The 16,689-nt window shown below is 38.2% G+C and overlaps 1 protein-coding gene across 21 annotated transcripts in view; it reads left to right on the forward strand.

Annotated features, from left to right (window-relative positions):
* TRPM3 (transient receptor potential cation channel subfamily M member 3) overlaps nt 1-16,689 on the forward strand; it is a gene marked incomplete at both ends in the record, with an annotated part of 787,829 nt that overhangs the window by 556,876 nt on the left and 214,264 nt on the right. For all 21 annotated transcript variants that reach the window (XM_082657218.1, XM_082657236.1, XM_082657222.1 and 18 more), the window contains one exon: nt 4,700-4,871. In XM_082657218.1, coding sequence (XP_082513344.1) covers nt 4,700-4,871 — 172 coding nt within the window. The remainder of the gene's footprint in view (nt 1-4,699; nt 4,872-16,689) is intronic.

Here is a 16,689-nt window from a genome sequence, read left to right on the forward strand (position 1 = left end):
ACTACACATCCCCTACCCTGGTATTGCCTGGGGCAGGTTGACACACACCTCACCAGGTAATAATGTCTGGGATTGCAGAAGGCCTGTGATTGATGACTCAGAAACCTGATTTAACTCAATTCAATTCTGTTCAGGAAAGAAGTCACAGATACCCAAACTGCCCTTGTGTCGTGGAAAGCACCACAAAATGGAGGAGACCCCAAGATATGAGCGAACTAATTTTTTTGTGGCCAGCACACACAGAAGGTCATTGTTCTGTGCTAACTTGGAAAAGGCAAATGTATTTTTTAATACAGACTGTACAGACTCAATTTTAGAGGTAGAAAGCCTTCAGAATTTATAGTCAAATCCTCTACCTTACAGATGAGAAAAACACCCTCCAAAAAGTTTCTTTTGATTAATATATTTTGAATATTTATTTGAGATAAGATGCAAGATTATATGTCTCCTCAAGCCAGTCCAATACTTATCACATACATTTCCTAGAGAAATTCTGAATTGGTGTGTGAACGAATGAATGAATAAATTTGAAGACTTGCCCAAGTTCACAAAACTAGTTAGGGGAACTAGAACTTGAAGTCCCATCTCCTGACTGCCTACTAAGTACTCCTGGGTGAGACCAGAACATGCATGAAAATAGCTAGGAAAACTCCAGCAGGTGTCCTAGATCAGCTCCCAAATGATCGATTTCAGCCCATCCCAGTAAAATAAACGCAGCACGCTGCACCAACACACAAATGATGTTAAGTTTCTCCGCAGTGTCTCTAGATCGGTTCTCTCTTGGCAATGATAATGGCCCTACAAGTATCTTATATAAAGGCCCTCCACCTCATTAACTTCTTGAACAGTTTCTGTTACATTCCCTCTTTGTTGCAAAGTCAAGGTACACAGAGGCCTTAGAACTAGAGCTTTACCAATCAGCCAATACAAAGCGTGTACAATAGATTAATGAGTGAAATACTAAGTATCTAAAATCCATTTCTAAGCAGATTTCCCTTCTAGCTATAGATACCAACGTATGTTACCAATCATGAAAGATCACTTGATATGTAGTCTTTTCAGACACAATTCAGTCTTTCCCAACCCAGATTCCTCATTTGAGCTACAAAACACAGAAAATTATTTGAATGACTCTCTTCTCAGTTCTCTCAAGGATGGTACATAACATGGACCATCCTATATTCTTAGGAGAGAAGGTGATCCATTACATACAATGAATACTGCAGAGCATTAGGGCTTGATTCTCCCAGGAAACACTGGCTGAGAAACGTGCTAGAGTAATCTGTATACCTACAGATCACAATTGTTCTTGCTATGCAAACATGCACATGCACACACACACAGACACACACACACATACACACATTTCCAAAAAGTCCTTTTTATGTTTGCTCTTAACAATAAAAGTTTTACATTACCTCTAAAATTTTGTCAGAAGGAAAAATTCATTTGTATTCATGTGATACAAAGGCATTATTTTTTTCTGTTTGAAAAACTTAACAGGAAGATCAGCAAATCTTTTGTAGAAATGCAAATTGTAACTTGAACAAAAATAGACTGCTGGTATGTTTGTTATGAAGAATATTAAGTGTATTTTGTAGACAAGTTAGACCAAAATGCATTCCTCTGAAGTATTTGGGAAGTTATTTCCAACTTTGCAGTTAATCAACAAATATTTCCAGAATATCACCGTCTTAAATGACCTAGGAGGACATGCAAAAAAAACCACTTTGCATATTTTGGCAACTGATAAATTTGTTTTCTTTACTCATATTGATTGATTTAAATCCCTGTGTAAAACAAAAGTGACTGAATTGTCTCCCATCGTTTCATTTTGGTCACTAGTTTGCAACTGGAAAATCAGTTTATAGTTGTTAAGATAAAGCAGGACTTGAGAAGAAATTCACATTTGTAGATTGCCTACTAGGAGCCAGGCATGGTGCCAGGTACTTTGCACATATAATCTCATCTAACCCCCATGAGGTAAGTGGTTTTATCATTTCTCTTTTACAGATTAAAAATGTGAGACTCAGATTCACACAGCCATTGACAGAACTGGGATTCAAAGAGATTTCCATGCCTCAAACGTTCATGATTGTTCCAGGATTCAACATACCTTCCTCCAATGATGACTGGAAAATAATTTAGGACATTTAACTTATTTTTTGGATTTATATCCTCCATTATTCGGCAGAAAAAATCCCTGGCAAAATATAACTACCTTTAACTTACTTTAACATAAGATCCAAAGAAATGGGGAGCAGTAAGATGAAGACGTTAAAATTCATGAGTGACACTGTAAACTTGATCCTCTTATCATGATTAATTCAAATGTACCGTATTCCCAAAGAGCTGGTGCACCGTGTTTCACAAGAAACGAAGGTCAAAACTCAGAAGGCTGAAGCATCAATGTCCTTAGAATCCTGTGGTGGGGGAAACAGATATATAGAATATAGTCAGATGATTTAACTGTGTTTTATTCTCAGATTGTGGTGATTAAGTCAGATTGACCCAGAATCATTTTCATTCCTTTATTTGTTTGAAAACATCACTTTCACTGGTGGTCTTTAATTAAGCTCCCAAGAATTCGAAAACGTGCCCCGTATCTCATCTAGAACAAGTGTCTGGAGTTCTCCATCACAAATAGTTTAACCTCTAGAAAATCCACTGTCCCATGCCCCTCACAGAACTGCTTTGGGGTTCCCTCCTTCTTGGCATGGAGCCTTGGGGAACTGCCGTTAGGAAAGAGAAAACAGTAAACTAAAGCTTTTTCTTTTATCCAGAAGTACAGTGCAGAGGTACTTTAAGAATAGGAGAAAGTCTTTCTGCTAAGCCTTTTTCAACAAAGCATTAATATTTATTAACTTGCACTCTGTTATAGAATGAATGTTTTATGATAAAAAATGCGTAACAGCAAAATGGGAATTTTAACCACAAGCAACCTACTCTTCCAGTGATAAAAGAACTCAGGATGGGGTTAGCCAACCACTCTCTCTGTAGTTCAGGAGGTACTCTCATTCACTCATCTAGACAAAGGGGTAATTGAACACTGCTCCATGTGATTACTGGAAACAATAATCACAAATTTATAGGCTTCCTTTATAAATGAGAGCCATCTAGAATAAGCTGTGAATTAATGGTATATTAATGGTATATTAACAAATAGGGACATTTATTAAAAGGTCTGAAAGATATTTCAAAAGCTCAGAATTACCCATTTTAAATTTAGATTAGATCAATTCCCAAACAATTCAGATAAGAGAGGGTTTTTATTTTTCAACTTTTAATAAAAGCATGTCTGTCTCAAGTCTTTTGAATTAATCCATTCACTATTCATTGAGTAGATTCTGTTTGCCAGGCATACAGAAATGTGGGGTTTTGAATCAGCATCAAGGTGTAAAATATGGCTTTTATGAGATCTTTTCTACTGATGCTGTCTTTACTGAATCACTTTGTAATTCCTTTAGCAAACTACTTTGCTAAATTCCTTTAGCAAATTACAGCTTTGCCTGATGAGTTATTATATACTTAAAATGAACAAGTGCATCTCAACTCTATAATTAATGTATACACTGCATAAAGGCACAGAAATAAAAGTCCCTTAGCATTTATTTCTGTCTTGTCAATTTCAGTGATACAGTACAGAAATAACTGTATGGACACCGTGTAACAGTGAGTTGGTTAAATGTTCCTTTTCATAGTCTTGAGTGAAATTTCTGCCTAAATGTTTTAGGAGTAGGTTTCCAACACGTCATCTTGTTTCCATTGTGTCTAAGCAGTTTGGGAAAGGGGAATGAATAAGCATAGATTTTGGAATCAGGCAGACCTGGTTGTGATTTCTGGTTCTGAGCGTGGTAAACTCTTGTAAAACCTACTTAATCTCCATCTCTGTTCCTTCATCTACAAAATAAACATAACAACATCTACTTTGCAGGATTGTTGCAAGGAGTATAGATAATGTATATAAAGCAACTGGCGCACAATAGGTTTTGTTTTTCTTTTCAGATCAAAAGTCTGAAAGACCATACTAAGAATTGTTCTGTTTCAGGTAGTCTGATTCACCATGAAATTAAAATAACACAACAAAAATTTAAGACAGAGATGAACATTGTGAACCTGATTTTTATTTATATCATGATACAGTTATTTTACATTCAGCATTTCCACTTAAGGTGTCTAATAAGACACCTTAAGGTGTCTTAAGGTCTGTTTAAATAACAGACCTTCAGATTGCTGAATGGGCTTGACAAAGAAGATCACCCCTGACCCCATTCTCCACCCTCCACTCCCCATCCTCCACTGTACTCCAGAATCATGGTTGCTCTTCTCTGCCTATTAGATGTATGGACATGAAGGAGAGGAGAAAGAAAGAAACAAAATAGCTAAATTTAAAAATTATTTTTGGTTCATCAGCATATAAACAATCAACTTCAAAATGAAACAGACATTCACTTGCCAGTTTTTGAGTACAGTGAAAGCACAAACTCTCATTTCTGTATGAATCCAGAAAATTAATGGAATACTTACTGTAAATCTTGCTTCTACCCAAAACAGTATTAGGAGGAGGATGTAGACTATCCTTTCACTGTACCAAAGAATTGATTTCCCTTCTCTCTCTCTCATTCCTGTCTGTCTGGTTCTCCTTTTCATATTTTTCACTCTTTTCTCTGACTTTGCCCCTTTTTTTGAAATTCTGCAGGTTGTCCGGCCATATCAGACCATGTCCAATCCCATGAGCAAGCTCACTGTTCTCAACAGCATGCATTCTCACTTCATTCTGGCCGACAATGGGACCACCGGAAAGTACGGAGCAGAGGTGAAACTTAGGAGACAACTGGAAAAGCATATTTCACTCCAGAAGATAAATACAAGTAAGTCGGCTACTGTTCCCACTCAGCCTTCAAATAGGCTGAAAGTGAGAAAACTTGAGCAGATTTTGAACACAGATCACTTTCTACTGGGCCAATGGTTAGAATTAGAGGAAGTCATCTAGAGGAGGATGATTGGAGGCGCAATAAGTGTTTACACAATTAGTGGACTCAAGCTCATTTATTATGTGTGAAAAATTCAACCCTGTCTGGGGTTTATAAATGCAGATAAGCTTTTCCTTCCAAACTTTTGTCTACATCTTTTACACAATACTCTAAGGAGGAAAAGCACCCTGGAGAAGTTTTTTTCTATTTATTAAGCTATTTTTGGTGGCTAAAGAAAAGAAAAAAAGAAAAAAAAAACAGGTTTTGATCTTAGCATAGATCTGGCTGTGCGAAGGCATTTCCAGGGAACTGACATTGTCTAAACTAAAGCATAATGTGTAACCATGTTGATGAAACTAATTCTGTCTCTTAATTTTATGTATGTATTCATTCACTGTCTCTAGATACCTATATATTTAGATATATGTGTGTATTTATGGGTACCACATAATACTTAGCCCATAGGTACACTGAAATGATACTATTAAGTACTTATGTGTTCTATGCAGTATTTATCGTGTACCCATTTAACTATGAGAAGGTAGCATTGTAAAAACAGCAACGCTCCCCAGCACACTCAGTGGCTTGCATTTAAATGTGGTAGAGGTATGAAAATAATCTACTGACCTTCCTCACAAAATAAAATTCAATTTGTTTTCACAAAGTAACACATGGCTTCGCGGCAGGCTCAAGCTTTCTGGTAATTGTATGTTCCATCAGGGAAACTTGTATTTAATTGATTAAACTTTCAAAGCCTGCAATTCCAAGTAACAAAAGATTCTCTTTGGCTTGATAAGCTTTCAAAAATTCAGTGTAATATGATTCAGCCTGTCCAAATGGCTTTTCTCATCTCCAGTCTTTTCTCTGCATCTGTCCCAAATGGATTTTGCTTGCTCTTGCCACCTTCCTCCCAGAGCTAGGATGTCCCAACCTATCAGACCACAGCTTCTCTTTCCTGTACTCTCTTTTCTGGTTCCACGTTTTAGGAGCTACTGCTGTTTAAGCAGTCAAGTTTCATACCTTCATCTTTTTCACAGAGAATTCTGGAATAATAGATTTTGGTGTAGGCCTGAAGTCAACATTGTATTAGAAAACTCTCTTCTAAGAATCTTCAACTATCTTTGGAAAGAGAAAACACAGGATTACCCAAAGGTAAACATCTTTTGGGGAAAAAAGAGTAGAAAAGACTAGAAAATCCATCCAGAAACCAGCAGAGATCCAAAGTAACAAAGCACTATAGCCGATGGGTGGTAGGTTTTGTTAAACTAAAATTGAATTTTATTATAATATTTGACAGGAAGGACAAAACTCATATCATTAATATTATCCATTTAGGTTTTTATAGGCTACAGCATTACTTGTTTTACACCAGCAGGTTAAGAATGAGCCTAAATAGGAGTAACCTGAAAGCTGAAGAAGACGGGAGCAGGGTAGACAAAGAGCAAATGCAGGGTCAAGTTCAGTGCTCAATAGTGAGACCAAATTTGTCCAGACACACAAAGCATGCCATTGTGCCAGGTCCTGGTGGCAGCTGGGCCAGGTATTTGTTAGTGTTAGGAGAAGAGCTAGGTGTGCGGTTGTGTAAGTTTAAACACCCAGCTACGATGGTGCCAGCAGGAGTTAAAACCCAGCCAGGGCTCTGTCTGCCAAGCCCTGTGCCTTATAGGTGCCCAAGGAAAGGATACTCTTTTCTAATTAGTCATCCCAGAGGGGACATTGTTTTGTAACCTTTGTGCCTGGGGAAGCACCTGTCTCCAAAGCTCACAGAGTTGCTATGCGTGGGGATTGCCCTGAAGGGGAGGCTCATAGACAGTGGCCAGGCCTCCGTGAGGAGCAGAGCCCGGCAGCATAGAGTCCAGGAGAAGGCCAAGGCTGGTGGTCAGGGCATCAGGGATGCTGGAGGAGCCAGGACCCCAGGCACATGTCTCATGCCACTCGTGTGACACTGGACCCTTGCGAGCACATCAGGGCAGGTAGTGGCATGCAAACACATTGCCAAGTGAAATCCCAGTCAAGGGTCTAGGGCGCAAAGTAGGGGATAAACACAGACCCAGGTTCCAAGCTGAAGCACCAGGTCAGAGAAGCTGGCTTGAGACTCCTAAAATGTTCCGAGTCCACAAACAGGATTAGGCCTCGGATCTGGGGTAGAGGCTGAGCCCCTAGGTTGGGTTAAGTGATAGTAGCTGGAACAGGATGGGGGCAGAGAGAGGCAAATAGTCATTGCAATCGTCATAATTTATAAACACAATTTTCCTCTTTGTTTTGGGGACTGTATTTGAGGCTTAATAGGAATTCACAGACTCCCATTCAGTGCAAATAATTAAATAAGAAGAAAAAGGTTAAAGATGCCCAGAGGAGATCCCTGAGGTCACAGGAAGTTACAAGCTCAGGGCCAAGAATTTGCCACAAGCTGTAGTGAATGATGCCATGCCTTAGCTCTTCTACCAGTTCTATCCTTGAACTTAGTAGTGGGAGGGTGACCAACTTGTCCCGGTTTCCCAGGGACTTTCTCAGATTTAGCATTGAAAGTCCCATGTCCCTGGGCCACCTCCATCACAGGCAAATGGAGATTGCAGGTCGCCCTCCAAGTCAGACTCAGGAGTCATTAGTTCTACTTCTCTTTTTACTGCATTCACCCCACAAAGCAGGGAAGGAGCAGCGAGGGCCTCAGAGCTTAAGGAGTGGCCCAGGCTCCGGAAGTAGAGCAGGACCTTGAGATCTCCATTCAGTTAGCAGTAAAGCAAAGTGCCCACTGAGAACCTGGAAGTCTCCAGAATAGGACTGACTGAGAAAAAAGGAGGAAAAGTTGACCTGGTTAAAATAAGAAACAGCAGAACTAAGAACATAGACCTTTAATGTAACTCTCTGTTCTAATCTGAACACTATTTTTTTCTTTATATAATAATTAGTGATAATGTAATTCTTCTTATTAAAATAAAATTTTATTCTATAACAATTCTAAAAATCTCACCTACTTCTTAATTTCCCTCTTCAAAAGTCTAAGAAATCTAAAATACAACAGGAGAACTCAATTTTGGGAAACCCCAGTTTAGCCTCCTGAAATTAGACCCTCCACCAGGATACCACAATAATACTATCACCACCTATTACACTTAGCACGACCCTGGAGGTGTCTGAATACACTCAGCATTTTACTCATTAAAGTGCCATTCCTCTTCATCACTTAGGGATGACATGCATACCATAGGATTCTTTCCACAAGTCTATTTCTTGCATAAATAGCATAATCTTCTGAAGAATATTTTCAAGAGACCTTTAAGCCCTTTCTCATCAACATGACAATTATGAATAATAAAATATTATAAGCACCAGCATCTTAGACTTTTCTCAGCACTCTGGCATCCATTATCTCAACTCTCCCCTCCCTCCACTCATTCTTGCTGTTAACAGTCCTTACTGAAGTGTTGTCATTGGTTACTGAAGGACTTCTTTGCTGTTAAAGGAGAATCCTTTCCGACGTGAGCCACTTAGGAACACTCTTCCATCTGAAATTTTCTAAACTTCAAATTTAACATGCAAAGCCTCAAAAAATCCCCATAATGCCTTTAGCAAACAAATATTTCTTGAACTCCTATTATGTACCAGTCATGGTTAAGGTCTAGAAAAGCAGCAGTAGATAATTCATTGAGTTTACGTCAAGAGGGGCAGACTAGTAAGTAAATAAGTAAATAGGCAAATATATGTAGTAAGAGAGCTGTTAAAAATAAAGCAGAGGAAGGGATATATGTATGTGTCATGGGTACACATGTCTGCATGCATGCACATGTATGTGATGGGAGGATAGTTTAGATTAGATGATTGGGTATGGTGTAATATATGAGCAGAGACCTGAATGAAGTGAGGGAGCCAGCTCTGAAAAGAGCATTCTGGAGGGAGTGAAAGCAGGAACAAAGACCCAGGTATTTGATGAAGAGTACGACCTTTGTAAAGAGTTGAATTTTATTCTGACCGAGTTTTGATCTGGCAAGTTATAGGATCTCCCTTGTGGTTTAAAACATCACTCTGCTGTTCTGTGTAGAGATCCAACTGACGCATGGGGCAAGATTAAAAGCAGGTAGATGTTTCAGTAGGCTATTGCCGTAATGCAGGTGAGAGATGATAGTGTTTTGAATTAGGGTGACAGCAATAAAAGTAGTAAAAAGCGGTTGGATTCAAATTTATACATATCTGTTTTCTTAACTGATCTTTCTTTTAATGTGGTAAAATATATATAGCATAAAATTTATCAGTTTAACCATTTTTAAGTATACCGTTCAGTGCTATGAAGTACGTTTACATTGTTATGTAATCATCACCACTATCCATCCCCAGAACTTTTCATCATTCCAAACTGAAACTCTGTACACATTAAACACTTTTATTCCCTCCCTTCAGCCTCCGTAACCATGATTCAACTTCATGTCTTTATGAATTTGTTCTAGGTACCTCACATAAGTAGAATCATACGATATTGGTCCTAAGATACATTTTGAAGGTAGAACTCAAGAGAACTTGCTACTGAGTTGAGCATTCAGGGGGAGGAATAGACACATCAAGGATGCTGAACAGTCATCCTTACAGACACCAGTATATTCTTCAAAGAATGGGGCTAGTGGGAGCCCCTAAGGAGTAAGTTTTTACAGAAAAGGGAGTTGAGGACTAATCTCTGGGGAGTTGAGACAAAGTCCTTGAGAAGGAGGGAGATGATGAGACTCAGTGCACAAATGAAGAACGTGGCCATAGGTAGAACAGGAAGAGTTTCATCCTGGGTAGCAGGAGGGAAGGCAGAGTTTATGTGCGCAGATGTAGGTGGGATGGAACATTTTCTGCTGGGAAGATCAGGTAGTTCTTTATAGATGCTTTCTATATCTGAAGAAAATAATACAGGAGGTCATTGGCTAAGAGTGTGGAAAGGGAAGAGGTGTAGAAGATTAGGGAGAAAATAAAAAAAACAAGTGTAGAGCCTGGGAGAGTGAGCTGACTAGGGAAATGTAAGACTGCCCACTTGATATTTGTGGTCATAAATTTGCAGTGGCGTGAATCATCAGGGATGTGTGTTTTTTTCCAGGCATGTTCAGCTTGAGTAGTAGAATAGGCAGAGACTTGGGTTGAGAGCCTGTTGGGATTTTGCTAGGCAAGTAGAAAAGAGGAAGAGAGAGGCAAGGGAGTGAGGCTATGTGTACTCTTTATACCTATATCCCAGGAGTATTGTCAGTGTCTGGATGAAAGCAGTGCTTTCCCACCCACATCTGTGCCCATTCACGAGAACATAAAATCATTCATCTAAAAGATCAGAATAAGGTGCAGAGAAGTGATTAAGAGAATTATCAAAGGTGACCCACACCTTTAGTTAGTATTGCCAAGCATTACATATGTTAAGTTCAAACCATTTAAGTAAACAAAGGTTCATAATAAGCAGTTCCTCATATTTTATTGTTGTTTACATATTCATATAAGTTGAATCAAGTTAGCACAATGCTGGGAACGTAGTAGCTGTTCAATAAACACGTGTTACCTGAAAGACTGAATACCAAGGGACTGCTCCAGAAAGACTGAATACCAAGGGACTGCTCCAGAAAGTAACGTGTAAGTAGCCTGATGAACCTATAAAATCCCAAGCATATTTTCTGCATACATTTTTGCTTTTAAAAAATTTCCAAAAAAATTAGAGAATATTATAATAACCCCCATAACTATCACCCAGACTCTACATTTATCAGCCTATAACCAATCTTGTTTTCTCTATGTATATAACCACCTACATCTTCTTCCGGGTAAGTTTGAAAGAAATCCAAACAGTGTATCATTTCATCTATAACTATTTCAGCACCAAAGCATTTCTTTAACTTGCGTGGGCCACACGCAAGGTAGATTTTTAAAGTATTTCCTTAACTTAGTAGCAACATAATGGAAAATACTGATCCAGGTATCCTTTAACAATTCTTTCAAAAAAATAAAAATTAAGAACTATGTTATCACATGTTAAAATTTATCTAAAATTTTGATAATCATTTTCTCTTGTCCCAAATTCTACACTAAGTTGGCCAAAAAACATTTAAAACAAATATTACCTTGCAGTTCTTAAAAAGGAAGATTAGAAAAATCCCCAGCAATTGTGGCTTTCTTGGAAGCGTTTGAAGGGAAGAACATAACTTTTGGGAAAAAAGGAAGGCTTTGCCTCTTGCCAGTGGTATAAGCTGAGAGAAACAGGGAGACCTGGGGGTTCAGATCTTCATGGCTCTGTGACCTTAGGTAAATTACTGTATTTCTCTCAGACTTTGTTTCTGTGTCTGTGAACCAGGGATGATAATTTTTCACAGTGTGGTGATTAAATGAGTCAACCTATGAAAGGATTCTGGCACGTGGCAGTTCAGAAACACTGATTCCCTTCCTGCCTTCTCGGTGGCACAGCGGTCCCCTAGTGGGAAACCATGTTCTGTGTTGATATAGCCTGATGGGCTGCCATAGATTCCAACCTGAGATCCAGACCTTCATTCGAAGCCCATCAGAGTCTAGGATGTCTGTCAGAATATCTTTACCACAAAGCGAACCTGTCTCTGCTTGTTAGGGAAAAGCCATGGATCTCTGGGGTTACAGAAAGGGTCCAAAGAAAAAAATGAGACTCAAAATTATATTCTGAAACATATTATCAAGCCTCTATTAACATTACTTCTTAAAGAGTAGTTCATTTAAAGTCTTGATCATTGCAGCAATAAACAGAAAACTCATGTTTTTTCATTGTTGAAAATATATTCTAAACTGTAGTTGTTCCTCTTGCTTGAGTGAAGAATATAATGGAGAAAATTTCATATTTCTTTAGAGAGTCAAGCTATTCTAGTGTCTTGGAGCAATCATTATGAATGTCAGTTAAGTTTGCAGAGAGAACTCTGTTTGGTGGAGGTGTTAGAATTTGGGCTAAATGTGAATTGGTCCCGAATATATAAGATAAGATTTATATGTCAAGTTTAGATTTGGGCCAATATCAGATTTCCTTCTTATAATTTACTGTTTTGTTTAAAAAGGAGATTGGAGGAAGAGGACAGAAATCTAGTTTGTTTGGGGCTCTAATTGATGAAAGTGTTATACTCCGTTGTGTTTGAATTTTATTTTAGGTTTGGCTAAATGCAAAGTTTTATTTGGATTACATATCTTAATTAATTTGTGAACATTAACTTTGTAGGAAATTTCATTATGAGGCTAGAATTTTCCAACTTTGTCATCTTCATACTATAAAGTGAAATCTGTGTCAGACTAAATCTAGTCTAAGAGACTCTGTCCCCATGGTAGTCATTATAGATACACCCATTCTGCAGTACTGATGAATGGGGATGTCTGAGTAGGTTTAGATTTTTGTAACCATTGCTTTTGCCACTGTCAGGGTTTTCTTGAAAGAGAATTTGATGCTCTGCATTTTCTTTGCCCCAGAGTAACAACTGACATTTGAGCATAGCCTCATCTAATGAAGCCACAAAGAATACTTTCTCTAAAGCAGTAGATTAAAATCTGCTTGGCAGTTCTAAGCAAACAAGTAGCGGAAATGATCACAGAATTCATGAAACAATCAAATTTGGTATTTGAGGATATTGCTATTTAGAATTCTCTGGGAAAAAAGAACAGATGTTTTGTTATGCAGTCCCTAAGCCAGTATACCAATTTATATATGACTGTGTGCTTACTCACACAAACTAACAAAAAATAATAACGATAATAATGTCACCCAGTAGCACCGAATGTCATCCCTGATAAGTTATGCTTTATGATGGGAGCAGATGTTTCTGATTTCCACTGAGTTGTTTGGTATAGGAGTCCCATGAACAGACTAATCCATAGAGTGAAGTCTCATGGGTTCCAGGACATTTTATTTTAAAAAGATCATCTTTGTGATGTGACACTCATCAATTTACAGCATTTTGTTTCAGTGAAATTTCCATAATCAGAAAAAATACTCATGACTGTATCCTTGTTCCATTACCACCATTTTTTGGTGATAATTCTTAAACATGGCTGTGGTAGTTTTCAACTAAGGTGACACTGCGTCCCGTAGGAGGTATTTTAAAATATCAGAGGGGTTTGGTTGATACAATTTCTGGTGCTCCCAAATGACACACAGAGGAGGAGGGAATGTTAATATTCTACCTTGTGCTGGACGGTTTCATATGCAGAATTGCCTGGACCAAATGCCAATCCATCCCTTAGGAAACACTACCCTGTATGTTTCCTTGAGTTTTGTTTTTCTTTTTTTTTTTCCCCAAATCTTTCCAATAGCCCACACCTGATGTGGCAGGGCCACACACTTCCAAGATACTCTGTCCTAGTCTAAAGACGTAGAAAAAGCAGCAATCATGAGCCAGCAGTGAGATTTAAAATATTGAACAACCTATGAAGACTTTAGTGTCCTCAATCCACATCATAGGCTGGATGTCAGCCCTGACATGTCCTTCAGATCCTAACATCCCTTGCTGTTGGGAAGTTCTCCCTTATATCCAACTTCATTTGCTCTGAATCAGTTCTCTTCTGGGTGAGGACCAAAGTCATCATCTGTGTTAGAGCTCTCAGCTTATTTGAAAACTGTAAATGGACTTGAATTGACCTTTCTGCCATAATGGCTGTAAGGAAGCTGTTTTTCATTTGAAGAGACACACTGACCTGCTTAACAGGCAGAACTGACTCAAGAAGTAAATCAGAATTTCCATTTCGGCAGCACCTGCTCTTAGCACCACTGCTTTGTATGTTTCAGGCTCAGTGACTCCAGAAATGTGCTCAATGCTGGGGGCTCTACTGTCAGAGTCCTTGATGTTCAGAGAAATCCTACAGTCCACCGTTATTAGCTGATTTGGGGGTAGAAACAGAAGCCCAGAAATGTGGTTGCTTTACCTGCAGGCCCCTGGAGAGCCTACTAACTAGAATTCATTGCCAAGGGAATATTTTAATAAACCAAGTTTCTAGGAGAATAAAGCGTTTGAAACTGAATACAAAGAGACCTCTAATTTTTAATCTATATATTACTGAGAATTATGTTGGAAATAAGGGAGCAGGGCAGTAATATAAATCTTGAGTGAATGAATAAATTCATGATGTAAAATGCCATAAAGCAGTGCTTTTTAAAAATTCACATTTCATTTCTAGTATATGTCTCTCATTTCCCTGGACTGTAATAGACCCCTTATACGTATTAGTATTTTTCTCTTGTTAAATTATGAAGCCAACTTACCCTGGAAATTTGACATAGATTATCTAAAGAATACTACTGACATCCTTACTATTAAATCCTTACTATTTACCAACCTCTCTGACACCAAAACTACAGTTAATGTCATGCATAGTAAGTGCTCAATAAAGAGTTGCTGATTTGGCATGAAACATATTTTAGTGATTTTGACCCAGTCATATTATTATAAGAAATGTGTGAATTTACAATTTCCAAAAAATTCCAAAAATATTTTAGCAACAGCAGCATTATTGAAATAAGCAGGTAGCTTCCTGGGAGGCTATTTTAAAGGATTGTAGTCATTTATATATAAATAAATAATTTGTATCATAAATACTACATAAATTATTTATTTTTATTCTTATTATGACTGTTAAGTAAGTCTCATTTCTTTGTATTTATACCAAATACAGAGAGACGAAGCCTGAGTGTCAACAATAGCACAGAGAGGGAGGCATATGACAAAGGGAAAGTCTAAGGTATGAGTCACATCAGAGTTTCCTTGGAAAGTTTTCCATTTTGGAGTAAGTTGGATAGCCATAGAGTAAGAGGTTAGAGTTGGCATGGAACCATCGGGTCCCTTGCCCACTATTGACATTGCAGACCTAGCGGGACACTTTTCCCACTGAGCCTTGTTACAGCTCAGGACCATTTTGCATTCATTAAGACACAGGTTCTGCTGCTGTAACAATGACTCAAAACAATGGATGCCTCAATGAGACAGGAGTTTATTCCTTATGCATGTGTTATTCTGAACATGAGTCCAGGCCTTTTGTGGTAGCCTCACAATGTTGAGGACTCAGATTTCTTCTTTCTTTTGCTCTGCACATCCCTGTTTTCATGGTCTGCGGGAACTCACTGTCACATCTACATTCTGCTCAGAAGGAATCAGGAAAAAGTCATGACCTGTTCCCTTAAAGGCACAATGAGAAAGTCGTATACAGGATTTTGGCTTACATCCTATGTGCCAATATTTGGTCACATATTTACACCTAGCAAAAGGGGGATTCAAAAATGTAGTCTTTATCCTGGGCATACAGCTAAAATTCTATCACTATGAAGTAGGAAAATAGATATTAGGGTACAGCCAGCACTTTTTGCCACACCTTTCCAGCATAGCATTACAGATGGTTATTAAGAATTGGCTGGAGTTGGCACATGAGGTAAAACATACCTGCCATTCATAAATAAGGTACACCTACATGTTCTAGTGTGTTCATTGAGTAGCTTTGTCCATAAATGACTCCTGTAGCATATGCTTCATATCATGCCCTTTCACTCTTCACGTGTGTGTTTCTTAGTGATACGTAGCTGAAGAGTCTTCCACTGGTTCTGGAAATTGTAATTTCCCCTTGAAATGGGATTGAGACTAGCTGTCTAAAATTATATACATTACTTTAGACCATCCTGGTTTAGTTAACTTTTTAGGTTAACTCAAACAGATCCTCCTAGCCTCAAAGTAATTGCACAGGCTCTACTATGCATAGTTTGTACACATTCCATAATGGATCCATAGCCACATATTTTCTTGCACATCATTTGTAACCTTTAAATGCCTAAATATTAAAAATAAATAGAAGAGATTCAGTTCCGTGTTTCTGTGACATTGTACTTAATATTAATTTTTCAAAGATAAATCCTAGGAAATAATTCTCACGTGACCTACACAGGACTGTACTCTTGGTAACAGGCAGGAGAATGGAGATTGCTCGCCTCTCAAATCCTTCCTGAGGGGGAAAGGTTGTAACTGGGCCTTGGCCCAGTTGGGGAAAAAGGACGAGAAACCCATCTTAGGGAGTAAAAAAGCAGCAGCGCATCCTCCAACTCTGTTGAGGAAACGTTTGAGGAGACCTGGAAAGCAGATGCATTTGTGAGGGATTTAAAGCTGTTTTATACCAGTTATCCAGTTTGACATTCCTACATTTTATAACCCCTAAGTGATAAGTAATAATTTGGCAAGATACAGCTGAAAGGCTCTTGAAACCTTCTGAATGCCTATAAATATATAATTAAGAGTATTTCCTGACACTGACAGTTATAAAAAGGTTAATTAGTAGAACTTCTCTTAACAAATGGTGAGCTGGGTCACCTTGTTTTAGAGACTGAGATACATGTGTATTACTGATCCAACCCTAGTTAGTTTTTCTTTTGATTTTAGCTTGTGTTCCTCAGTAAAACCAAAAAGATAGAGCTAAAAGCAGTTGGGGTTTCTTTTCTATCTTAAGTGAATAAAGCCTACGAGGATCTATTGCCGTACAGATTTAATGAAACCACAGGCCGGCACTTTAAAAATAAACTTTGCCTTTCCTCTCTGGGTATTCTTTGAATAGAACAGTTTCTTGGCCTTGTTTCTGTCTTGCCTATATCTTTTTCCCTCATCTTTTTATAGTACCAAACTCAGAGGTATTGTGACTTTTCCATTCAGACAAACTAAGTTTCTGTAGAAAATAGATTCAATGTTTAGAAACCCCATTAGAAAATAGTATAAATAAATTCAAAGAACAATTG

This window comes from Grampus griseus (genome assembly GCF_964374135.1).
Source record: "Grampus griseus genome assembly, chromosome: 6".
Taxonomy (NCBI): Eukaryota; Metazoa; Chordata; class Mammalia; order Artiodactyla; family Delphinidae; genus Grampus; species Grampus griseus.